The sequence below is a fragment of the Lissotriton helveticus genome, chromosome 5_1 (genome assembly GCF_964261635.1).
Source record: "Lissotriton helveticus chromosome 5_1, aLisHel1.1, whole genome shotgun sequence".
NCBI classification, from domain to species: Eukaryota; Metazoa; Chordata; class Amphibia; order Caudata; family Salamandridae; genus Lissotriton; species Lissotriton helveticus.
Genome location: NC_136065.1, coordinates 1211193691 through 1211221343, shown reverse-complemented (window position 1 = coordinate 1211221343; position 27653 = coordinate 1211193691). Strand labels below are relative to the sequence as shown.

Genomic DNA, 27653 nt, shown 5'->3' with positions numbered 1-27653 from the left:
TAGAGCCCTAATCAAGATAACAATTTCATATGATCGCATACACTGTCCAGGACGTTTGGAGACTCACCTATACTCATACTAGCGCTGGCCACGAGACACCAATCTTTTAGCCGCGAATAAAAGAACAGGAAATAAAAGAACAGGAGGTACCTTCCCTATGTTGTACTGATTGTCTTGAGGGGTACGCGCAGGATATATCAATGTGAATATATCAGACCAGAACACGTAGAGATTATATGGTGGCTGACGCTAACTAGGAATTCTGTCAGAAACATTAACTTTGAGCCCTGAAGAAGTCACGGATGTGACGAAACGCGTTGGCAACAAGCAATGCTGGGAATTTTAACTAAGAACTTGAATAAAGAAAATTTAAAAATCTACAAACAACTCTTTTTTGAAATTCTTATGTGTGGGAAGTTTCTGTCTAAATATCTATTATTACTGTGAAATATAGAAATTGGATAAATCAAATACGTGTGTATAAACCTTGGTGCGGGTCAATTTTCCATGACCCTAATCAAGATAACAATTTGATACGATCCTATGCCCACAAACATCTTCTAAGACCGTATTTTTTTCTTTTTAAAACCTTTGTCATTTTAGAAAAAAATGACCGCAAACAAAGACAAGCAGCAGCAAAGTTACATGGCAGAGTACATACCGCTGGGTCAAAAAAAGCCCACATTAGTTACTGGAGTACAACAAGCAGATACTGCGGAGGAATTCACAGCCCATTTTAACATCATGGGGAGTGTCTCAGGACTAGAACATCCAGCCCGAGTTCTCCCGGACTACCCTCTGGATCCCCACCATGCTCAACCTTCACTTCCAGAGGTGATGTCTTCCCCCCACTTACTTTATCCAAGAACTTTTAGCGGCGCATTCTCCAGACCTCCATTTCACAGGAAGGTTGTCATTAGTTCTAACTCAACAAAGTTGTGTCGCCTCAGCCTCCACCCATATTTAAGATCGTATTTGAGTAGAAAGATATAGTGCCCAGTGACCCAAAACAAATGAAAGGTAATGACTACAGGCCTCCACCTAGAAAGGGGATGCTTATTCTGCAAAATTGTTTCAGCCACAATATGTCCCAAGAGTGGGGGCCTAACTGATTGTAGAACCAGGCTTGATCATCAAAAGACGTGGAGATACATTAACCCAAGATTAAATAACTGCAAAAACAACAAAATAATTTCTCTATCAATGTAATATAAACATTTCATATCCAAGATGTGAGTGGATTACAGTGAATTTACTGGAGGAATTGCAAACTACACTTGCAAACAAATAAGTCTGTACGTAACTTAGGTAAGAAATTTAGTTCATGCACATTAATAATTTTGGCTGCCTTCATAACTGTAAAAAACAATTGTTAGGCCAAAATTGAAGCACATAGTTGTTTTTTAGGCATCACATTGTCATTTGATGTATGATCTCAAATGCTGTCTCCTTAAAGATATAGGAACCATAGGATTTCTTACTGCACTCTTACACCTTGATAAAAAATCTATCAGACCCATCCAGGGCTCCACTTTGTTTTGCAAGATGGCACAGTAGTTTACCCAGTAACATTTCGCAGTAGGTTGACAAACTGTAGTAATTCTGAACAATTTTTCATCTGCTGCAGTAATCCCCTCGACCGTAAACAAGGTTGGAATCCGGCTTATTGCAACAGACACTGGAGATGAGTACAACTACTAAAAATCATGGAATAGAGTTGGAGTGGCAGTAGATTATGGCAGGAATTAGAGTCTTCTGGTGATCTGTGGCTGGCCCCTCTGAAGGAAGCACTCGGTGTTCCTGAGCTGAGAGAACTCAGGGATGCAGAGGCTTCTTTTTACAATTTAAATAATTTCTTACTTCCAAAATAAAATAGCTATCATTTCTAGAAATCTACATCAAAGTGGAAGGCCTGCTGTATGCCTTTCTCATTGGACACTCCTGCATTAATGGACAGCAGCAGAGTTTTTTCACAAGTGTCAATCATTTTTTACTTAAAGTTGAATATTCACAACTAAGACTTTGTCTCTTCGATCTCCCAGAGATGAGGCAGAGTTGGAACTTTGCAAGCATGGACAGTAAATGTCGTTTATATAGATAATCCGATGAGACCATTGCACATGTTATTCACTGTCCCACTTTTTTTTAGACCATCCCTATGTAGACTGGTGATCAAGCTCTGCTCCGATCCCACTAAAAACGTTCCTGCTGACTGCACCCGACTAACATGCTGGGATCCAGAGGTGGGATTCTGTAATCAACCTAGGTTTGCTAGACTTTTTGGGTGGGTCTGAATGTATGCAGCTGGCTGGTTAGCTCTGGCTGGCTACCCAGGAGGTCTAAATGATGAGGAGTCTCTGTGAGCTCACATCGCATTTTCTTGATTTTGAAGGATGTCGGCTCTTGGTGACGGATGATCATGACCAGTGGCCCTGAGAGTATGCCTTGCTTTTGATGCTGTTAATTTCTGATTGTCTCTCAGTAACGATAATAAAATGAATGAGAAAGGTAAAACACCTTCAGTTAACTGGGACTCTCACATAGTACCTTGCAATCAGATCTCTCACTTTCACCTTGGTTGATATTTGTTTGTGGGTTATAGTAACAGACTATTTTCCTAAAACATCCGGTGATCGGAGGAGTCCGTTATATTCAGTATTTATTTTGCTTATTGATTGAGATGCTTTTAATTCTATTAAATTTAAATAAAGCAATATTTTAATTTTACTGGAGGCACGTCAACTTAGAATACCGTTCGTTTATCGAGAATACAGAGGACATAGAAAAGGATCACTTATAAGGATATTTTCTTGTTGGCTTTAATTGCAGAAATATCACATCTGCTCGAAGATTTTGAAAGTCTATTTGGTAAAATGAAGATAAGGGGCTTCTGCATCACACTGCAAATAAGCAGACTAACTCTTCTCTCATCTCTCTGTCAGCTTCATGAATGGACCGACGAAAAGATGCACGAGGTATGAGAACCACCTTTGTCCAGTGCAAGGTACAATGAGGATCTGATCTGCTTTGGAGATTGAAGGCAAGGTAGGAGGCACACCGAATGTCATCGTACTCTGAGGAGAAGCAGAGCTAGCACATCTTGCGCCAGTGAGTCCAGGTGTATCTAGCATGGTACTGAGGGCATTTCCTGAATGGCGCCCATTTCATCACCCTCTGTGCCTCTTCATGCTCCAAAAGAGAGAGGTCCCGAGGGGCAGGGCTCCACTGAAAGTTGGGAACTTGGTGTTCAATGACTGTCTCCGAAGCATGTACAGGGAGAAGAGGAAGAACAACCGCAGATGAAGATTTTATCGGTGAGTGGATTGGAGAGATCTGCGGCAAAACACATCCACACCCGATGGCGGAGAAAAAAAATCTAACAATGGGGCTGGTCCCCATGTGCATGGCTGAATAACAGAGGAACCACTATACCTCGTGGCTCGATAGAAATCAAAGAAAAACGAGTTTGAAATATCAGATCCCAACAATAGATTGCAGGAGTATGCAAAGCATGTATATATACAGTCACACATGCTACAAACACAATTTTATTGTATACACCAATAAGGCCACAGATTCTACATGGCTTTCATATGAGCACATGCAAACCACCATTCAGAGTTGATTAGGACATCTTATGAAAACTTAAACTCTCCTGCTTATACTAAATAATACCCTTCACATTGTCTCTTGAGTAATTAATATATTAAGACATTTCCAGAAGAAAGGAGGTTATCTGCATAGACTTTACCAAAAGTGTGGGAGTGGAAAGAAGATTTTATGTCTATCAAGGTGTGTCCCTTGGATCTTAACATGTCAGTCAGTGACAACTGATATTCAACTCCAACCAACAGCTGGCTTGGACTGTCTGCTGCCCCATATTCTTCTATATTTCCAAATGCCTTTAATTCATTCATCACCTTGAAGAGGTGTTAGCCTGGTAATTGCACAATGGCTTAAGCACTTAATACATACATTTGCGTTTGTGACTGGGAGGTCACACGTTTAAATCCTAGCAATTTGATTACTCTAAAATGGTTAATTTCAATCCATATTATTTAACAGTGATAGAAATCTGTAAAACTCCCATAGCAAGTGCTACATAAAACAGTTATTTTTCTTGGTAGACTTTTTCCAGAGAAATTACATTTCAGTGAACGGAACAGCCTCAGCTTCAGATCTCATTTCCAAATATAATTTTTTTGTGGTTTTCCATTCATAACAATGCACTGTTAATCTTTACAACTTATGCCATAACACGCTTTCATCCTGTCTGCATTCAAATTGTCTAAAATAGAGTTATGCTTCATGGATAAGTACCAATCACTGTTACATGGTTGATTTTTCTTACATCTGCAATCCCAATATTTAAGAACAGTTTGACTAATAAGCGTTGGAAACCTCGAAGTGGATCATATTAAATAGTGCTTTCACAGCTTTCTATAATTAGCCTCGAATGAAGGTGACTTGTCATCCTGGTAGATGGTGAATCCCAGTCAGTATGGAAGGCAAATGGTTTAGTGGATTCTGTTAATTTAGTTCCTTGGAGGAGCAAACAAAGCTATACATGAATCTGTTTTTTAGGATTTGGAGCAAGCATATTTGGTTATTTGGTGAAAACCAAGCATGTACTCGAGCCCGAAAGATTTGGCCTAAAACATATAGTTCCTTCCCTGTAGGTGTAGTTTTCCAACCTGAAGAATTTTCTGGCGCACATGCTGTGCATTATTGCACCATCTATTGACTGGGTCCTGAATTCTCCACTATCTTGTCGTCCTTCTTCTATTTTTTGTTGGTGAATCCTGTGATGTCGAACTGCTTCCCACCTTTGGTCACCATCTTCAGATTCTTCTTTTTTTCTGTTTTATTTTTTTATCCATCTTCTTGGAGGAGGAGGGAGGGTTGCTTGTGAATCCTGAAAGTTCTTCAAGCTGCAAAACTACACCTACAGGTAAGAAACTATAAGTTTTGCAGTGTGAATCTTTTCTGGATTCACATGCTGTGCATAGATTTTGTCGCAGTTTGTTAGCTCTGTGGTGGTTGGGTTGAAGATGAGCTTTAATTTGAAAACAGATGTTGTAAGACCTTTTGTCCCACTTGACCCTCCTTTTTCATTTGAATATACAGTAGCAGCCCTGCCAAGTACCAAGTCAGTAGTCAGTAGTCAGTCATGTATACCCTGAATGTGGGCTAGTTTCCTAATTTACATGTATAAAAGTTTTAGTCTATTAAACAAGAGAGAATTTTTTGTATAGCACCCATCCTGAACTCATGTATCTGAAGGTTTTCCCATATGTGATAATAAACAAAGAACAGGCTTGGTGACATAAAATGCCAAGGATCACAATTTGGTCAAGCGGAAGCAGAGATTGATCCATATTTTCAAGTTTCACACTGTGCAGTTCAGCCACCAGATTCAGACATCAACCTGGTCTGTAATAATAAATTAAATGTGGATATTGTGACTGCAGCACTAAATCAGATCAGATAAGAGACAGCAGGCTACAGGGCATGATTTCGGGATGAGCTTTAGTGGAGAATATTGGACTTCTCGAAGTAGTGCTTAATCTTTCCTTTACTTTAGCCACAGTACAATAAAGAAAGTATACCAGTAAATTCTCCTCTGGTTTCAGCACCCAAATAATAGTCATTGCTTTCATTTACTGACGAGAAAGTGTCACTCAAAGTGTCATACACAGGTCCTTCCTTGCTGTTGTTATATTCCGTCAAAACGCTTGCACCACTGTGACCTGCAGTATCTCATGGCCCGACAGAGCAAGCACTGAGGTGTCCTTCCATTTCTGGTACTTTGCAGCAGTTTTAAGATCTTCTTAAAGTTTCTCGTTCCTCAAATGTGTGTAATTTCTGATATTTATATATTTTCCTCGTCTTCATTGCTTGATTTTTTTTACGAGAAAGTGTCACTCAGTCGTTGAATATCACTCATAATTACACTGAAGAACGAGTTACTTACCTTCGGTAACGATGTATCTGGTAGAGACATAGTCTAGCCGCAGATTCCTTAACTTAGAATATCCCCAGGCATCAGACTGGATCCGGAAAACTTTCTGCAGCAGGACCTCTGCACGTAAGGCGCGGCGCCGCACGGCTCCGCCCTGACGTTGTCCACGGACGTGACATCAGCAGAGCAATATATGCCCCCCGGCGCGCTGACGTCAGTTTTCGTCGGAGAAACTTTTCCACGCCACAACGCGGAGCCACCACCAAAAAACTGTTAGAATAGGGGAACAGTATGCGAAAATGATGAAAGGACATGGAATGGTGAAGAACAGCACCATAAAGGAAAGTGCCAGGCACTGTATATTGCAAACTAGTAAAGGGAAAGATTAGAGCACCGCTCTGAGAAGCAATCCCCGCAAAAATGAAGTCCAACCACCCTTGGAGGTAATGAAGATGTAAACAACATCATGGCAGATGACAAAGTCTGCAACCCTAATGTATAACTGTGAAGGACAACAAGTCCGGAACACAGGAGCCAGGACAATTGACCAGAAGATATCACCAGAAAGAGACGTTGTATCCCCAATAAGAGACCAATAAAATGTGGCAGAGCCAATAGACTTTAAACCAATGGAGCACAGGGGTGGTAAGAGACCCCAAGGCCATAGAAAAGGGGAGAGCGGGGGTGAGAAAAAACAGGAATAGAACCCACACAGTACAACCCAGAGCGTAGGGTTGGAAAGCATACGTGACACTTGAGCATACAGGCCAATTACGAGCCTGTGTGGAGTAGAGCTATGAAAACAGAATTAAGTATCAGCATCCTGTGTTGGAGTGAAGTGAAATCGTCACCCTGCAGAAGGATTAAGCCACCCGGAGGGAGGTGAGTGTAGAAAGCCCAATCTGAAAAGGTCCTCGCAGAACGGGGAGGACGGGCTGGCGTTAAGGAGTCTGCGGCTATACTATGTCTCTACCAGATACAATAAGTTGCTGAGGCAACATAGCCGTCAACAAGGGGATGACCCATGGTGGGGACCGCAACCAGCGCAGCCACACCAGACCATGTAGCTCAGAAAGAGCGAAAAACATTGGGAGGAAGAGGTACCACATGCTGTTAAAGAACAGCATAAAAACCCCGTATGTATACCGGGTGAGAGAAAGAAAAACATATGTTAGATATGTCTGTGTGAAAGGGAAAGTTCATGACTTCGCAAGAAGTGGAACTGAACCCAGGAACTGGTGGATCCGCAGCATCTGACGTGCTGACCGTAAATAAAACCTAGAGGGAAGGCAACTGGTATGACCGAATCAACACATACCGGTCCAGTATGCACAACAGTGGAAAAAACACCATTGAATCCTGTACCAGCCAAATAGGTAGGACAGTATTGGCAGGATGTCCCTCCATGAACATAAAGTGCCAATCGTAGTAGAAACAGAAGACATGCCATTGGAGAGTCACTCTGTTATGAGGTATGTGAAAGGGCTGACAGCAACCATCAGAAGCACCCAAAACAGGATTACAGTGAGAATGATAGTCAAGTGGAAGACTGGACGAAACAGAAGCATACCATGCGGACGGTAGAACCACACAAAGTAGAACAAGAACCCTACTGTAGGGTTGCTTGAGCAGCCCAGATGCGAGAGACGCAATAGCAAGAAGGCAACCGGCAAAAAGGGCACCAAGCAAGCTAGACATCCACATAAGAGCACTTAGGCGAGCAGACCGGGGCAATGACCACGGACACTGAATGAAGGAATGCTGACTGCACTATTCTGCTGTGTAACAGCACAGCATATATAGAGGCAAAGAAATATGTCCAAAAATGAAGCGTTACACAGAGGACGCGAAAAATACCAACAGTCATGATGAAGCAGAAGTGGCTAGAGCAAATGTCCAGACTAGCAAGCCACATTAGCCTTTCACCCAGGAGGAGCAACAGTCCCCCGCAAGATAGAGGAGGAGACTGAGCTAGACACGACAGTCGGAAACATTCAGGACCAATCGAATGGTCCAAGGACTCAAGAAGTGAGTATCCTAAAGAGAACACTCCCCTTGAGAGTGGTACAGCAGGAATCCAAGCAAAGTGTGTAAAACACATGTGCGGAAAGCAGCAGGGACATGTGTAAAAATTCCTGTTGGGAAAGTGTCCCGAAAACGAGGGCACAAGGCAAGGTACAGCAGAGGGACATGGCGAAATCGCCACCTTGAATGAAAAGCCCAGTAAGGGCTGAAGTACGAATATTTTATTTACCCTAGCCTTTAAAGGGGAGGAGAGGACCAGCACCACAGAAGTGGAAGAATCAACGCAAACACCCTATGATAGCAATCATACCAGGGTGCATTCCCAGTTTGCATCAACACTAAGAAGCGTACCACCCAATGGTTGTATCTTGGCGCAAAAAGAGGATAGGGCGTCAGTGGTGAGAACTGCACCTGAACTGAACAGAACAAGGCCCTAAGATAGTCACTGGCAAAAGAAGAGCAGCCATCAAAGGCAAGAGGATCACAGTCATGCTGAAAAATGCCCCCGTGAAAACAGGTGAGGCAGAAGCCATACGGTGAGGAACCCATACAGAGGCAGTGAAGGATTACCAGAGCCAACTGCACCGAAGGTGCAATGGAGCGATGCTAACGTCAGGATCACTGAACGGCATAAAAAGAAGCCCACAGCAAGATTGTGGCAAAAAACTCTATAGGAGCGTACCAGTGCTAAGGCAGTCACCGAATAGCTTATAAATACCCTACATAGGGTAAGTGTCAACCCCTGCGAGGGGGTGTCCTTTTGGGCAAAGCACACATTCAGAGGATTGAAAGGAAAGACAGAACCAGCCGTCCGGCTGCACGTAAAGAATACTGAGATGGCGGAACCACCGCCTACGCTATCCGGGTGCTACGCAGAGTACCGGGACATGTACGAAATAAGACCAACAAGGCAACATCGCCTACGCAGAATTAAAGAATACTGATAAGGCAAAAAGGGCGTGCCGCAAGAGTCACGGCAGCTCTGACATGAGGCGGGAGACCACTGAATCTGTGTGGCTATCAAAAAGGTCCACGCCATTGAAAGGCAGATCCCTAAGAGCATCCCAAACATTGTCCGGGAAACGACTGTCGCGCAGCCAAGCATGGCGGCGCTAAGCCACCGACCGAGCAAGAGCTCCTCCCACCAAGTCAGTGGCGTCAAGAGAAGAGCAGAGGGAGAATTGCGCTATTTCCCTGCCATCATGCAGAAGGTGGATTAATTCAACCCGTGGGCCTTATGGAATTGAAGGTAGAAGAGCCTCGAGCAAGTCCCAAAGGGAAGAGGATGTGCGTGCGAACAAGCAAGCTGTATTAAAGCCGCGGATGCCAGCACTGGCAGAGGCGAAAAGCTGGCGGCCACATGCGTCTAACCACCTAGACTCCCTGGTGGGAGGCAACAAAGGCAGGGCAGAGGAAGACTAAGTCGAAGGCTGCCTGAACAACTAGGCCCTGAGCCCTAGGGTGAAGCGACAGACAGAGCGGATTGTTAGGGTCAGGACGGTGTCGACAAGCTATGGACCGATCAACAGGGTCAGCCGAGGAAGGCCTTGCCCATGTGCCCAGCATGATGTCAAACAAGGATGCCCCAAGGGGCAGTAAAGGCTCCACTTCAGCCGGCTCCCTATGGAGAAGATCCAACAAAGGATCAGAAGACATAGAAACCAGAGGGTGGTGAAAAGAAAAAATAACAGCTGCCCTATGAATAGCCCATGCGTAGGCAGCACTGGCCTCAATTGCCATGTGGGGAGGTGACAATAACCCATCCATAGTGGATGGCAGGAGACTAACCCGTCCACTTGACCGCAACAGTGGAGGAGCCGGGGGCTGATCTGGAGTGAACGCCACACAAGGTACCTTCACCATGGGCTGAAACGGCCGCAGATCAGGGGAGTCCAGAAGAACATCAGGGTGTGGCATAAGAGGAGGCGTAGGCGCCAGCGTTGACCGACGCCGCATTGGAGTCACATCGACGTCTGAGGAGTGGGGTGTAATATCAACCTTCTGAAATAGAGGAGACGTGGACGTCGGCACCGGCGTCGACAGACGTCGAACCGGAGTTGTCGACAACCTCCAAGGGGGACTTGGGCTGGGCGCCATCCGGCGTTGACCTAACTGCAACATGTGGGGAACAGGGCATCGAGCGCGGCGCCGCCTCAGACGTTGACGCAGGGAGACGCTCAGGGCTACGCGGAGACTGACGGGGTGGGCTAGACGGACGACTGGGTGGACCCAGTGGGCCGTGTCCCGTCGGCGTCGAATCAGCTCCGGAATCGGAGTCCATGCATACAGCCGGAGCCGAGGACGAATCCGCCGGCGAAGACCCGGCATGAGTGCCTTCCACCTCTATGGGACCCGAAGGCGCACCATGGAGAGGGGATGACCCAAAATAAGAGCGGAGTGCTTCCGAATAAGCCTCCATTTGGGCTTGTGTCGCTCCAGCACCCGGAAAGGGGGGGGGTACGGAGGAGACGACTGCCGGATGCCCATCCTCAGCAAGGAGCGAGATAAGCAGGCGCAAGCGTCACGGGTAGGGTAGGAAGACCTCCTGCACTTACATTTGTGTTTACCCTCCGAACGACGTCTGCGGGAACGACCTAGGAAGTGGGCTCGATCGGGAGAGGGAGAGCGGCAACGCGAAGGTGCAGGACTGGACAGCCGTGCGGCCAGCAATTTCATCCGGACTTTGGTTTCATCCGCTGACAATCGTCGCACTCTTTGGAGTCATGGTGCACCCAGAGGCACAACATACAGATGGCGTGCGGGTCTGTCACGGACATCTGAGGAGCTAAGGTCTCACATGCCTTAAAGCCCGAAGGCATCGCACTCTGTTCTGGAACGCCGAAGGCATCGAAAAAACCCGAAAAATAGGTCACGGAACACCTGGTTTTCCAGTATCGATGCTGGGACGCGGAAAAGGAGAAAACTGCCGTCAGCGCGCCAGGGAGGGGGGCATATATGGCTCTGCTGAGGTCACGGCGGCCCTTAGTTACTGGTTTTCTCAGATGGTTATTTGCAAATGACACAAATAGTGGCTTTTCTTTCGGATTGTATTGTTGCCTCAATATAGTACATTATGGCACGTCTTGCGTGTGTAACTTTCTCTCTGCATGCATCTTTGTTTTTTTGCAAAAAACCTGAAACTTGTATCGCCTTGGTCAATAACTAGGGGTCAGTCCTCATGACAATCCTGTCCTTGTGTACCTGAAAATATAGTTCTTGAAGTGTGAGTGCTTGTATTTCACTCACCCTGTGCAGAGGTGTTATGGCCACCAGAAATGCGGTCTTAAAGGTGAGCATTTGTAAAGTGGCTTTGTGCAATGGTTCAAAGGCTGCCTTCATTAACCCCTCCCATGCTCATGACGAGCTCAGCTTGTCATGAGCCACGGTTGCCGTGCACTCACGACGAGCTGAGCTCGTCATAACGGCACCAACGCTTGCACACGGGGCTAATTCCCCTGCTGTGCGAGCGTTCCACGGAAACGGGTGTGGCCGTGACGAGTTTGGCTCATCATGAGCACACAGCCACCGTGGCTCATGACGAGCTGAGCTCGTCACGAGCACCGGGGCGCTGTGTGCGACCCCCGCGGGGGAATGACCCGTGCGGCCAAGGGGTGAATTGTGTGATTACCACATTTAGATTCCATGTGGGTGCTGGTAACTTTCTTAGTGGTACAATCCTATTTGCTCCTTCCAAGAATCTTTTAATTACTGATGTTGTGAAGAAACTTCTTCCTTCGTGAACCCTTGTGTAGGCCACTATTGCTGCTAAGCGTATCTTTAACTATGCATATGTTAACTTGCATACTATGAAGTATGTTAAATATTGTAATACTGTTGCATCCTGTGTGTTCTTTCTTAATAAGCCACTCTTAAGACACTGTAGAGAGTATATTTTTCATTTTGCTATGTAGCATTTTCTTGTCGACTTTGTTGCTTCTCTCAGAACAGCCGTGGTTTCAAATATCCGAATTCTAAGTCCTCAGGAGCCATGCTGCCAGGTTCAAAGCTGCTGGCTCTGGGTGTAATACCCTTCTTTCTTCCATTGACAGCAGATCATGTCTTATTGGTAGTTTTTGAATGTTTCCTTGTGCTAATTGTATCAGTTCCGCAAACCATGGTTGCCTCGCCCACTGAGGGGCAATTAGTAGGAGTGTCATTCTGCTCCTCCTGCATTTGTTGATCACTCTGTGCAACAGTGGAATCGGGGAGAAAAGTGTTAGGAAATGTCCCTGACCAGTCAAACGACAGTGCATTCCCCATGGATTGGTGCTATGGCTGTCTGGATGCTAAGCATAGGCATTTTGCATCCATTGTTGTTGCAAATAGATCTATTGGTGGAGTTCCTGTCCTCCAGAAGATACTTTCAAATACTTTCTGGTTCAGTTCCTATTCGTGCAAGCAGGATGCTTTTCTGCTCAGCCTGTCCATTCCTATATTGTCTTGACCCAGGAGATGGACTGTTGTTATTTCCATCTTCCTCTGTATGGCCCACATCCAGAGTTCTTGGACTAGTTGTGATAGCCCAGGGATTGTGTTCCCCCTTGTTAGTTGATGTAAAACATAGTAGTTGTGTTGCCTGCATCAATATTGTTTTTTCCCCAAGAGCTCCTTCTGAAAGGCTTTTAAGGCTAAGAACACTGTTCTTAGTTCCAGGATATTGATGTGTTGTACCGCATCTTGTTCCTTCTAAACTTCTCTCACTTTGAGTGAGTCTATGTGAGGTCCTCAACCCATACATGAGGCCTCTGTTGTAATAGTCAGTGTTGGAGTTGGTTGTACAAATTCCTTGTGTTATATGTAATTTGTTCCAAGACGCCACTTCCTTCTGTACTTTATGCGTGACAACCACTAGATCTTTCCTACTCCCAGTCACTTGTGACCATTGGTTTTGGATCCATTCTTGAATTGGCCTCATATGTAGTCTAGCATGTGAAATCAAAGGGATGTATGAAGCCATCTTTCCTAACATTTTGCCCACTTTCCTCACTGTGATATCTTGCCCCTTGTGATAATGGTGAGTTTCCAGTAACAGAGACTGTATTCATTTTGCGCTGAGATACACTTTCTCCTGTATTGAGTTCATCCTTGCTCCTAGAAACAATTTCTCTTGCCCTGGAATTGGTGATGATTTGTCTGTGTTTATGGAGAATCCGAACTTAAATAAAGTTCTCATGACATGCTGTATAATTTCCATGCATTTTCTGTGTGGGTTTGCTCTTACTATATAGTTGTCTAGGTAAGGATAGACATGAATGCCTTGTCTTCTAAAGTAGGCTGCCACTGCCGTAAGAGTCTTTGTAAAGACTCCTGGTGCTGACTTTATCCCAAACACCAGTACAGTGAACTGGTAATGCGTCTTATCCACCACAAACCTGAGGTATTTCTTGTGCTTCGCATTCATTGGGATATGCAGGTAGGCATCTATGGTAACCATAAAGTCACCTCTTTGCAATTATGGGATGACTTCCTGTAAGGCTGTCATCTTGAACCTTTGTGTCCGTATAAACTTATTTATAAACCTTAGGTCAAAAATCGGCTTTAGAGATCGGTCTACCTTTGGTATTAGAAAATATGTTGAGTAATTTTCCTGGTTGATCTCTTCTCTTGGTACTCTTTATATTGCTCTCTTTTCCAGCAATTCCTCTACCTCTTTGAATAGGCGATATCTTTCTTCCCTTGAATGGACCTTCCTCTTTGGTCCTCTGTTTGGCAGTATCTTGTCCAATTCTATGCAATATCCATATTGAATGACGTTTAGGATCCGTTTGTCAGAGGTTATCTTCCTCCACTCTCGGAGGAGGTTTTTTATTCTGCCTCCCACTGGTGTTGTGTGGATGAGGCTGTTGTCCCTTATGCTGCCTTTCACTGGAGAGTGAAAGATCCTGTGTTCTTGGGAAGTCACTTGTTGGTGGGGGTTGGGCCTCCTCTGTGAGGCTGTCCCATCCCCCTCGTTCCTCCTCGAAAGGACTGCCTTCTTGTTGCTAGTATTGCTAGCTTTGTTGGGGGTGCTGGTGTTTGGCTGCTGACCTGGAATGACTGGTGTGAGGTGTGATAGTGTCATCTTCCTGAGGGCCTGCGTGATGTCACTACCTCTCTTCGCCGGCCCTCCACTGAACTGCAAAGTCCCCATAGACTTTGCTATCTCGTTATCTTTTTTGAGCTGATATAAGGTGTTGTTAACCAAGCTCCCAAACAACTGTTCTCTGTTTAAAGGTGTATTTAGAATGTTCGCCTGTACCTCCGGCTTGAGCCCCAATATTCACAGCCACGAGTGGCGGTGTAGGGTAACCCCCATCATCCTTTGACGGTTTGAGGTGTCTGCTGCGTCCAATGTCATTTTTAGGCAAGTATTGGTGAGGTTCTTGCTCCCTTCTGTCAGATGTGCAGCCCCTGTCTTGTACTGATCTAGTAGGTTCTCCTTCAGTTCAACCATGTCCTCCCAGCGTTGGTAGGCATGTCTATTTAGGAGGGCAAAGGAATTAGAAATGCACTACTGATTTGCTGCACTGTGCTCCAATTTTAATCCCATAGATTCCATCATCTTACTCTCCTTGTCAGGGTAGTGTCCCTATGTTGAGGGAATGTTTGCCCTTTTCTGTGCTGTTGAGGTGATGATTGAGTCAGTCAGCACTGCACCCATAATGTATATAGATTCTTTGAAGAATGCTTGTACTTCTTCTCTGCCCTTAGAGTCACAGTTCTGCAAGTAGCAGGTTCTTTGAAGGATTCCCTTCCTTAATCAAGTACACTAGGAAGCATAGGAAGAAATTGGTTCCTGACTTGAGATCGTAAGAGGGTCTCCAGTAGGAAGCAAGACTGTGGTCTTTCTTCTTCTAGTTGCACACCATATTTATCTGCAGGCTTCTTTATGACTTGATTGTAAATGCCTTTGTTATCCGGAGGCAAAGGCCTCGACTGTGAGGCATCTACCCCATCCTCCGGGGAGTCTGTCTCAAAGACTTGCCACTGTGACTCAGTGTTTTCTGACTCAACGGAGCCTTGATACAACCCCTCAAGTTGTTCCACTTCTTCATAGAAGTTTTCCTCTTCTTCCTCCTGAGGTTCTGATGTCAGAAGAGGTTTGGTTTCCTTGAAGTCCTTTGTAGTATTCTAAAACTCCTCAAGGATTTGTCGAAATCCTTCTTCTTTGGAATTAGGGCAACCATCTCTGCCTCTAGGCCCCTCTTCTTTCTATTTCAGCCGACTTTTCATCGGCATTGAGGCTCGACATTGATTTCTCCTACGGCGACGTATTCATCTTCAAGCTTTAGTGTTCCTCTTGTGACCTCTCTTTTTTTAAAGTCAAAGTGACTTTCCCTTGTCTGTCTTTTGACTATTTGGGTTTCTTGTGAGATTTTCTTCCCTTTTGAGGGATCTGAGGGGCTCTCTGTGTTGGGGCCTACCTTGGGTCGGCAAGTGTTTCAGCAACGAGGCTCCCTTTGATGCCCTTGAGTCCGATTTCTGGGACACATGTGTTTTTTTCGGAGTCTCTCTTACCTCCATACTTTTATTGGTTGCCTGTGATTCGACGATCTTCAGGTCGGTTTCCGATGTTTCTCCCGCAACACCTTCGGCAACGTTCTCCTCCTCGTCACTAGTCAGGCCCAGAGCTTTCAGGAACGGACGTATTCCTCAACTGTGGATGGTATGATGCGCTCTCCTTGGCCTTGCTCTCACCCTCAGTGTCTTTGACGTGGACATGGCACAGGAGAATTTGTGGTGGCAATTCGGGCAATGTAATGGAATTTTCTCAATCTAGGCTGTACACGGAGCCCCCTGTCTGAGCATTTCTATACACTCCATCAAGGAAAAATCCGCTCCTTCCCTCTCAACTTCTCCTCCAGTATTTGTTTGTCAGTTTTCTGCTCTGAATTTGATGGACTTCGTCAACTTCTTTTTCTTCCGCGTGTTGGAGATCCTTCAACAAGTATCCAGACCAAAGAATCTGAAGATGGTGACCAAGGGTGGGAGCAGTCCGACATCACAGGATGCGCTAAATGGGGGTCTGTCGATGCAGAGCAAAAAGAAAATAGAGGAAGGACTACAAGATAGTGGAGAATTCTGGGCCCAACCACTAGATAGTGAAATAATGCACAGCATGAGAATCCAGAAAAGATTCAAAGCGCACAACTGGGAGTTCCAATCTTTCACAGACAACCCAGTGGGTTTGAAATTCCTATAGCACGACGCCTAGCAAATATTGTTAAGGTTTTCCATGAGTGGTTTGTCCATTGGACAACCAGGTCCCAGCCCCTCATGCACAAACCTTTGGCCACCAGTTTACTGTACATAAGTGTGGTTGTGGGAGACAGGATTATCCGCTGCTGAAACAAGAAATTGTCTATAATGTTCAAAAGCGTAAAGCCTTTACTTTAAAGGTACTGGTAAGGAAATACAGTGAACTGTAAGCTCAGCTTGCATTACCGAAGCGGTCTAAATAAAAATGGGTATACACATTTGGCAAATATAATAATGTGTGGCTAGTTACAGTTCACAAAGAAAGATCCTTGATTATATGCAAATACATGCAGAAGAATGTTCGGAGGATAAGAATGGATGCAGGATTGGCAATTGTTTATTTTCAAAATTAAATGTACCCAAATAAATGGAACTTGAAATAAAACAGCCGACGTTTACTGCCATATTTTTAAAGACAACTTAAAAGACTATTTCGTTAAGGCCTCAATTAAAAATGTGTGATGCTTGCTAGGCGTAGGCCCTTTAATTGGTGCAGATTTACATTTTCCAGAATTGACAAGATTCTAGGAGGAGGCTTGGAAACCAAATTCCTAGTAAACGTTTGTCAATTCCATTTACACATGCAAATATATATCTATATCTGCACATCAGCCCATGCAAAAATATGAAGACGAAGTGCACATTCACTTGTTAAAACCTTTTTCTCCAGGAGGAAATATTTTCCCAGTTATAAGCCTGCCCTTGTCAAGAGTAAATTTTCAAACTCTTCCAGAGTGGTAAATAGCTGGATAGGAGTTAAATACCCAGGAACAGGTAAACTTGTAAGTATGCACAAACTAACACTCTGGTATGTTCAGAGTCTTGTTAGAAATGTGGCTTGAAACAGCCTTTCTAAAATTCTAACCCTGACATATGACCTCTGACATAAATAGAGATGGTATTATCAGGGCTGTGATATAAGGATAGCACTGCCGTAATGATACCTACGGGTCAAGCTAGCGCTATATAAAACTTTAAAAATAAAATAAATGGGACAAGTGGGTTTTAATATAGGACAAGTAGATTTTTGAAGCATCCTGTTCCTTTGACAAGTTGGTATTTTATGTTCTGAAATTGCACATCCCTGCAACCCCAAGTCTAAACAGGGATGTGAAAGCAATCATCCATATAGGTAGCAGGCCACCCTCCTATACACACCATTGGGTGTCAAACAGGGTCTCTGCCACAGATTGTGCATCAGTGCTGAGCAACTTCTTGGAAGTGCAACAGCATGAGCTTGAGTGTGTCATGAATCTCTGGGATAAATTATTGTTGATTTAATAACTGGTAGGAGACAGGAAGGAGGCAAGGAGAGGCATATTTTTCTCTTGATCATATTGAGTTGATTATACTCTTTGTAAATTAAAGTAAAAGCCTAGGTGACCTCTGAGTGGTGTTAAAGGTTTTGATTGGCTTAAAAACAATGCAGAGGTAGCTGTTGTATGAAAAGGCCCTTTTTTCAGGGTCACCCCAAACTCTTTGCCTTCCTCCTCCCCTTTTGGCTGAATTAGTTTTTGTTGGCTTTAGGATTCTGGGCACTTTACCACTACTAACCAGTGAAAAAAGTACATATGCTCTGTACTCAAAACATGGAACCATACCATATGCAAATCAGTCTTGACCCTGTGCCTCATGGGATCATTCCAGCCCGACCTGCCAAGCCAGGTCCTCCCTAACCCGTGCTAAAGTACATATGCTCTGTACTCAAAACATGGTAACATTGGCTTATCCACAATTGGGATATTTAATTTACGTATAATTCCCTAGTAAAGTGTATTCTATGTCTCCAGGGCCTGTAAATTAAATGCTACTAGTGGGCCTGCAGCACTGCTTATGCCCCCCACTTCAGTAGCCCTTTAGCTCAGGCCGGCCACTGCGGAGCCTGTGTGTGAGGTTCAAACTGTCATATCGACCTTGCAAGTTAACCTATTTGCCAGGCCCAAAACCTCCCTAATTAGAGATAACCCTCCCTTAAGATAGGCCCTAGGCAGCCCGATGGGCAGGATGCAGAGTAGTTAAAAGGTAGGACATGGACTTTTGAGTTTTACCTGTCCTGGTAGTGAAAAACTGCTTTTTCACTACTGCAAGACCTATTTCTCCCATAGGTTAACATTGGGGTTGCCTTAAAACATCTTTTAAGTGTAATTTCCAATTGAGGAAAGACAGATATTGAGTTTGGTGTCTCTGGACTCACATGTAAAATCACAATTTATGGTGAAGTCGGATTTCAAATTTTAAATCTGAAAATGCCACTTTTAGAAAAGCTGGCATTTTCTTACTTTAAGCATTACGTGCCTTTGCCTGTTTCTGAATACACGTCTGTATTGAGTGACAGCTGGGCTTTTTTCATTCCCTCTAGACTGTCACACAAAGGGAGCTATGGTGTCGCATTTGCATCCTGATGGCGCAACACCAGGCAAATGGGCCTTCCTAAGGTAGACTGGGAGGGAGGAGCTGACACTTGCACCTGAATAGAGCTATGCCTGTCCCCATACTAAAAAAGCTGCATACTCCCCCTGTAATTAGTCTGGAGCCAGAGTAGGAAAGGCGGGGACCTTGTGATCTTCAAAGGCCTCTTTGAAGTCTCCCCCCACTTCAAAGGGATATTTGCATTCACGTACTGGTCCCCTGACACCATCAAATTAGAACTTTCCTGAAACAAAGGACATTCTGCCTGGAAGAAGAGCTGCTGTACTGTAGGAGGGACTGTCATTTGCTACCTGCATTACTATGTTGGCCTGCTGCCTGCTGATTGCTGTGCTGTGCTGTAGATGGGACTTCACTTTGCTACCTGTGTTGGCCTGCTGCTGCTTCTTTTTGTTTTATTGAGTTTTCAAATACAAACACAAGTTAGTGCATCCATATGATCAAGTATATTCCATTAATTGTACAGAGCAGAATCTTCACATCCTTTGAACCCAAGTTTCTTCAAGGACTTGTTGGCTTGCCTCCTGTTCTCAGGGTCACAAAGGACTTCTTGCAACTCTCCTTGTGCTGCTGGACTCTGCCATCTGGGAGTCCTACCCTTGCGTGGAGTGTACCCTCCAGTCCTGGGCATCAGGAATGGGTTCTGCAGCTGCTTCTGCAAAAATCGACGCATCATCACCACTGCGTAATCTGAATCGACGCAGTGCCCTCCTACACAGTGCCAATCCTAGGACATCCCTGCACAGCTCGTCAATGCACTGACCTGACTACGGGGACCAACAACGACACAGCACCGATCTGAGGTCCTGACTGCGAGGCTCCACGATGAAACAGCGCCAATCTGAAGATACTGCTGTGAGCTCCACTTCGACACATCAACCCGACTGAGTGAATCGGAACCAACGCATCGAGTTTCCGATGTCGACACTTGCTCCATACAAAGGTACTTTTTCAGCGGGCCCTGCATGGGTCCTGTAGCTAGCCTGCCCTACATCGCGGCCGGCCTGGAACTTTGGATGTACCCCGGTCTAGCGCGACCTTAAATAACCTGTTAGCGCTACTGACTTCTAAGCACTGTTTTTGGATTTAATCTTTAAAAATTATTATTATATCTATTTTTTGGATTTTTGTTGTTTAAGTCTTGTTTTACTCAGATAAATATTCTCTACTTTTCTAACCTGATGTGGAGTCATTTTGTGGTGTTTTCACTGTTTTATGGTAATTTAAGTGCTGCATAATACTTTACATATTGTCTCTTAAATTAAGCCTAACTGCTCAGTGCAAAGCTACCAGAGGATGAGCACAGGTTATTTTAGGTTGTGTATCTGACTTACCCTGAGTAGGATTGTGGCTCCTGCTTGGACAGGGTGTATACTCTGCCAAATAGAAAGCTCAATTTCTAACAGTGGCAGCAGTGGGATAGGACTTGTTTGTGCAGTACCTTACTAGGCACAATGCAGTTTTAAACTTTCTATTGTAAGAAAGACCCCCGCTCCCTTCATCTTGCAGCTTAGGATCAGCATTTTTCCTCTGAGTGGAGAGATTCAATCTTTGAAGTGGAGCTTTATGGGTCAACTGAGGTGAAATAGCTATACGAGGCTTCTTTAGTCTGTATAGGAAGATTCTTAGTTTGATGGTCACACTTTCTTCTCCAGTAAATCAGTTTTCCTAACATTCAGCGTTCTTGCTGAAAGCCATACAAAATTCTTGCCATTTTGCTAATAATCTACAGTAAAGCAGAGTAGGTGTGCCTTAATCAGGACAGAAACTACATTTTTTGTGTAAATATTAAAGAATTTAGAAATTAATTATTTCCAAGGCTACAGGATAGTCTGGCAAAAGCTTACAACAAGGCAAAGTAAAATCTAAATGTTTAAAAAATCTTAGACAAAAATACAAAGTGAAGCAGAGCATGGCTCTAAATACATCCTAAATTGTCCCAAAAACTAGTTACAACTGTGGAAAAATAGAACCAAAGAGCATGGAATTGAGTTTTGGGTCATCAATAGGGTAAAAATATTTCCATTTAATGAGGCTGTGAGGCATCAATACTGACATTTTCTGGGACTCCTTCCAGTGCTTGGAGCGATGCTTCCACCATACAACTCAAAAAAGGGTTCCACATTTAACAACTAACATCAGAGTAAATATGTTCCAGGGGGTGGATGCACTGTAATGTATTATAAGTGGGGAGGATTCACATTACATCAATCTCTGCACAGCCCGAACAACAATGCAAGTTTGTGAGGATAGTAGAATGGATGTGGTGGTTTAATATACAGTAGGAGGCGACATCTCCTAAAAATTAGGAAAGAGCAGCTATAGATCTCCTTTCCTAGTGTCCCTTACCTCGTTTTGCCATGGAATGGACACAGATGCCGTGGAAAACTTGGAGTAGAAGTCGTCATCTGTCTGATCCAAGTTGACTCCCTTCACAGTAGAGAATTGCTCGATATCCAGAACATCTTTGCAATACACTGCTCGAGGCTGAAGAACAAGATCATCATTATTAGGATGCCATCTTGTAAGACTGTCTTAAATTGTTATACAATAGATTTACTTATGACGAAGTTATGAATTGTCGTTTGGTCTGCTTTTATAGAAAAGATGGTTGCCTTCAACAAGTCTGGGGCATTCATGAAAGGCCCTTACATGTGTGTATGTACACATACACGTGCACTGATAGGATATATGGGACTTCATGTGCGTGCTACGTAAGAAAGTGGTCATTTTTGTGGTGGTTGCCAATGTCCATCTCGGACACTAGACCGGTACATGTACATCCCTGGTTTCGCTACCAAATCAGCTTTCTCTGTTGGATTAGGGGGTAGCCAGTGAGATACTTTTATGTAGCTTCAGGCCCCGTGACAGTGATGTGTATACCTTCGCACTTTCCTGTTCATGATACCCATCCCCCTTATCAAATCACTTCTGTGTTTGAAACTAGTCCATATCCACACAGAACATCCTAAACAGATAGCAAGAATGGCAGCCTGGGCTGCATTCCCACCCTTTGAGCTAATTAATACCGCAAACTTGCACCTCCAGGATTGGACGAGCACCCCGATATTCGAAGGTTCCACCTTACTAATTGGCCTAGCCTGGTCTCCACAGGAGGAAAAGTACTGACCTCAGCCAATACATTATTCAGCATTCCTTGTGACACTTGGGAAGCCCTGTGCATCAGTACTCGAAGAGAAGAAATTGAGATCCAGTAGTGGGACTGTTGCTCTCCCTCCAGGCTTGAAAGCCGATAGAGCGGCTTTCCTGCTGGATCTGTGGCTATAAGAACTTCCCTGTCTACACAAGGAGCTGGAGTGTACCTGCCAGGAGGAATTGACCTGACAGATCAATGACAGTCAAGGGTCACCTGACTAAAGGGACTTGTGTGCAGGTTATTTCGATGAACTACTCCCTTACCTCACCCCTCCCTCCTCAAGATCCCAAAACATAAGATGGCAACCTTTTGATCTGGATAGGTGAATGAGAAAAGCAGGCATTGCACCAAAGCAGGAGAAAGACACTAAGAAATGTTATCACAAAGGGGATGGATGAGTGGGAGGGAGGGAGGGAAGAGCTGAAAAGCATATTGATAGTAAAGTAAGTGAAGGTAACCATTTCATTTAAATCCGAGAGGTACCCCTATACTGGTCTATCTTTTGATGATTAGAGAACATGAGAAATATACCCATCTTCTAGTGAACGGCATGCAAGTGGACATCAACAGATGCGTCTTAGGCCTTCTGATAAGGAGATTAATACAGTGACCCTGGAGCTCTCAGTAGGGAGCGAAAGGGAAGAAGAACAAGAATACCTAAAAGGAGAAGGCTAGAGATGCAGAATGTCATATGGGTCAACAGGAGAAAAAGAAGATTACATATGTGAACTAGTTATGCTTGTAGAAAGAGGAAATTACTGCCCTCTTCCTCATCTTACCTCAGGGGGTTAAATACTAGTGACATCCTCAGCACAGTGTCCTGTGTAAAATGCTATTTTTGACAAGGGCACTTGCAGTGTAAGTGATGCATTATAATTGCAGGTAAGACCAGATATTTCATTTAGGAGAATCCAATGTGTTTTCCATTTTTTTGCTTGTTCAATAACACAGTTTAAATATATAGAACCCTCTTTTTCGACCAGTGTTTTCTTAACTTGTGCTTATTTTGAGAACAGCAACTGGTGACCCTTTGGGTCAGACATCAAGTCAAGTGTGGAACCTCTGCTCTGGTTGGTTGAGCTCATCCAGAACCATTTTGTCTGTGATGTCTTGTTGCCAGTACAGCCAAACATAAGTGAAAATGTTTAGGTGCATAACATTTCTACTCAACTAGCCAAGCCAGAATATTGGTGCATCTGTAGCCTCCCTCTAGCAATGTGCAAACCAGCAGAGACAGACCTCTGAAATGTTATTACAGTCAATTATTTTCCTTAGAGAGTCACTAGGCCTCAATATTAAGTGTAAATGTCTGCAAACCCCTTCGTTCCCCTCCCAGTGCCCACACCCGAGTAACACCTTTTACAGTCTGTGACCCACAGGACAACACTCTGTTCTGTTTGATGCAAGTGTTTTCCTTGCATCGCCAAAACACCCTTTCGCAAGGCAGTACTTGCTTATCCTGGGTCTTCCCACTACACCTCTCCATGCCCGGCATTTGGAAATTCACAACTACTGTGGATGACAACGTACATCAGGAACAAAAGGTGGATCCAGGATACCGGCCTCTAGGCGCTTGAAGTTCATTGCCTTGAAGAAAGGATGCCGCTTCACCGCTGCTGCCTTCTCCTCCTGGCAGCCCAGCCTCTGCTTCACATCTTTGGATAAAAGCTGCAATTCATAAGCAAATAATTACAACTCCAAGCTACTAGTTACCACTCAAAAGATACAGCAAAATGGGCAGTAACATAGCCCCCAACCTCTAAAGAAAATACATTTTTACAATATCATCATGTAATAAATAAGCAGCACTAGTTCAAAAATTATGAAGTGTGTAAATAGCTTTTGCATTACATAGGGGTTGGATCTTCAATAGGTGTGTGAGAAACAGGCTGACAGAATCGCATGCAACTGCACTGGTGCATTGCTGGCAGAATATCATGGATGATACCATGGCCACCCTGTGAGTGTAGAGTAACTTATTTGGCCAGATTGTGTCCAATGTGAAGCATGACTCAGAATGTTAGATCTTCAATGCTGTAGGTCAGCACAATGGGAACAGGCTGATTGGATCAACATGCTGGAAGTAACAAGGGGTTAATTAATCAATCAATCAAAACATTTATATAGCGCACTACTCACCCGGAGGGTCTCAAGGCGCTTGGGGGAGGGGGGTCCGCTACTGCTCGAACAGCCAGGTCTTGAGCTGCTTCCTGAAGGCGAGGTGGTCTTGGGTCAGGCGGAGGTGGGTCGGGAGGGTGTTGCAGGTCTTGGCGGCCAGGTAGGAGAAGGACCTTCCTCCTGTGGTGGCTCTTCGGATGCGGGGGACGGCGGCGAGGGCGTGGCTGGTCAATCGGAGCTGGCGAGTGGGAGTGTAGAAGTTGAGGCGGCTGTTGAGGTATCTTGGGCCTTGGTTGTGTAGGGCTTTGTGTGCGTGGGTGAGGAGACGGAAGGTGATTCTCTTGTTGACCGGGAGCCAGTGCAGGTCTCTCAGGTGTTTGGAGATGTGGCTGTGTCGGGGGATGCCGAGGATGAGTCTTGCTGAGGCGTTCTGGATCCGCTGGAGTCTCTTCTGGAGCTTGGCGGTGGTTCCGGCGTAGAGGGCGTTGCCGTAGTCCAGTCGGCTGGTGACGAGGGCCTGGGTGACCGTCTTCCTGGTCTCGGTGGGGATCCACCGGAAGATCTTACGTAGCATGCGTAGGATGTTGAAGCAAGACGAGGAGATGGCGTTGACTTGTCTGGTCATGGAGAGGGAGGAGTCCAGGATGAAGCCCAGGTTGCATGCGTGGTCTGTTGGTTTGGGTGCGCTGCCTAGGGCGGGGGGCCACCAGGAGTCGTCCCAGGCGGAGGGCGAGGAGCCCAGGATGAGAACTTCCGTCTTGTCTTAGTTCAGTTTCAGGCGGCTGTTCATCATCCACTCGGCTACGTCTTTCATCCCTTCGTGTAGGTTGGTTCTGGCGGTGGAGGGGTCGTTGGTGAGGGAGAGGATCAGCTGGGTGTCGTCGGCGTAGGAGATGATGTTGAGGTTGCGTTGGCGTGCGATGGCCGCAAGGGGGCTCATGTAGACATTGAAGAGGGTGGGGCTGAGCAAGGAGCCTTGAGGAACGCCGCAGATGACTTCGGTGGCTTCTGAAGGCATGAACACAATGAGTGGCCTTTAAACTCATCCATCTCCAGGCCCTCTTTCTTAGTTTCAGTGGACTAACACACAGGTAAAGAGCATATGTAATACCTGTAGCTTCTCTGTGTACTGCACAGTGTTTCAAAGTAATAGGATGGTGGGGGCCCATGACTAAGGGTTTCACTATGGGAGAATTGAGGAATACACTGGATTAGACTCTCCAAACCACTGTTATCAGCCTGACGCGCCCTTCATGCCCACAGGATTGTATTTTGCAGCTATGTTAACAGCACATGCTAATTAACATGATTCCATACAATTTGCAGGAATCAGTAGGAAAGCAGACTATGAAATTAGAAACTTACCTGTAATAATACCCTTGATTCCGTATGAGCAGCCCATCCTGTGAGTAATTCATTTGTTATGACTTGGTAACGATCTTTATGGTGGATACTCTATCTACCGAAAGATTCCTCACCTTTGAATATCCCAAACACCAGTCTGCATTTGGAAATGTCTATAGCTCTCCTATGCTGATACAGAGTGCTTGCTCCTATGAAACGGAGTTGTGGTAACATCACCAGAGCCACAGCCCTCACCCCTGCACCCTGACGCCAGTTCTCACCCATTTTTAACTGGATAGTTCAAGGTGGGGTGGGAATAATGTCTAGACGAAAAATAGATGTGTTGCGACAAAGGTAATAGGCATCTTTTAACAAGGCTTTTAAAAAAAATACTTCAGAAAAGGGGAGAAGGGTGGGATTGGTGAAGAATCAGCAAGGTAGATAGAGTATCCCCCAGAAAGATAGTTACTGAAGGTAAGTAACTTTTTATTCTGATGGACACTTCTACCAGCAGATTCTGCTTCTTTGAATAGAATTCCAAGCAATACTCCCCCATATGGTTGTCGTGACCATCCCTTCTCACTTTCAAACCCAAACAATGTTTGATGAATGTGTGGATGGAGGCCCACGTTGCTGCTTTACAGATGTCTCCAACTGGTACACCTCTAGCCAAGGCTGCAGTGGAAGAATTTGTCCTGGTGGAATGAGTCTCGCTTCCCTCAAGCCGCTGCTTCTTCACCACTGCATAGCGGAACTTAATTCACAGTGAAATGCAGCAGGAATTAGTTCTCTTTTGAACTACCTTGCGTTTCTCGATTCCTGTATTTCCAACAAAGAGTTGGCCATCGGATGTGATTGCCTATGTATGACTGATATAGAAACGTACCACAAGCTAATGAAGCGCTCCTTTTCCTTGGTAAGGTGGTGCAGAGGATAAAAAGTGGGCACATTGATATACTGCCTCAGATGAACAGGCAAGACTAACTTCAACAGGAAAGGCGCTTTAGTTCACAGTACAAGCTTGTCTGAGAAAAAGCATGTGAAAGGTGAACAAACACTCAGAACCTGCAATTCGCTAACTAGACGAGCTGAGGTCACTGCAACCAAAAACACAGTCCTTTACATGCGCCTCAACTGGCAGCTATGTATGGTCTCAAATGGGCACCCATTAACAATGGTAACACAAAATTCAGGTCACATTGTAGCACGACAGAAGGTGTTCCAGGGATTCTGCTCAGAAACAGAACTATGCTTGGGGCCATAGAACATCAGTAGTTAGGGTCTGAGTCACCATACCACCTCAGTACCATTAGCCCGAGTCAGGCTAGCTATAGTGCCTCACTTACTCATAACCAGAAGAGCAAGTGAATTGACACCCCAGAATACAACATTCCCAACCTGATCAGGGATCGCAATGACAGGACACTCCCTTTCGCTCACACACTCGTCCACAATAAGATAAGAAAGAGACACGAAGGAAGTTTGAAATGTTTATTTAAACTTTCATGCTCTGAAATGCAGTATATGTGCCACAAACAGAAAACAACTGCCTGGCAAAAATACCATCCGCATTGTCAATAAACCATATCATATCATAGCCATGTCATATTATAAGACAGAATAGCCTAACCACTCCTCCCCTTCTACAGAAGCAAACTGATTATTCAGCAAAGATCCCTGGTTTTAGCAGCAGACCCCATACCTTAGCATACACAGATGTACGTTCTACATCTCAGATACAGCCATGATATTCTCTGTGTGTTACCTTGCTGTGCATACCTATATGACAAGGTTCACATGTTCATAAACAACTGCTGCATTTCTGTATTGAGTCTAGGTGCGAGTGCCTGATCAGAACAAAATAACAAGGGACCTTGTTGTTTGACCTTGTCTGCTGTTCAGACTAAATCACAGTAAAGAACAGAACGAGAAAACAGCAGGTTCTGTGTGAAATTGTAGCACAAAAGTAAACATGTTTATATAGTAATGCGTGCAAAGCAAGCAAAAGCAGCCCTATGTAGAACACACAACAAAGGAACCTGAGGAAATAAGTTTGTCAAATCCTTCAAGGATCTTACAACCTCCGGTGACTTGACTAAAGACGATTGGTCTGGGGGATACAAAAAGAAAAGCAGACAAGGCCCAATATATCTCTTGACTGTTCCAAATGCAGCACCTTGTTGAGCGAAGGATAATTCAAATTAGAGGATGTAAGCTTAGGTCACTTTCAAAGGGTCAATGTGTGTGCCTGCGCATCAGGCTACAAACGTATTCCATCTCCCAAAATAGACCAATTTTGTTGAGAGGCGTCTTACTGACAAGATTACGTTGACCACCTCGGTGGAAGCTGAAAGGAACGCAGATTGCCCCGATCAATGTCCA

At 44.8% G+C, this 27653-nt stretch overlaps 1 protein-coding gene across 3 annotated transcripts in view; it reads right to left on the bottom strand.

The window, feature by feature from the left end:
• Positions 1-27653, bottom strand: part of GRK5 (G protein-coupled receptor kinase 5) — a 648325-nt gene that overhangs the window by 8055 nt on the left and 612617 nt on the right. For all 3 annotated transcript variants that reach the window (XM_078643914.1, XM_078643917.1, XM_078643915.1), the window contains exons 13-14: positions 23340-23477; positions 21002-21139 (exon numbers count right to left, since the gene is read on the bottom strand). In XM_078643914.1, coding sequence (XP_078500040.1) covers positions 21002-21139; positions 23340-23477 — 276 coding nt within the window. The remainder of the gene's footprint in view (positions 1-21001; positions 21140-23339; positions 23478-27653) is intronic.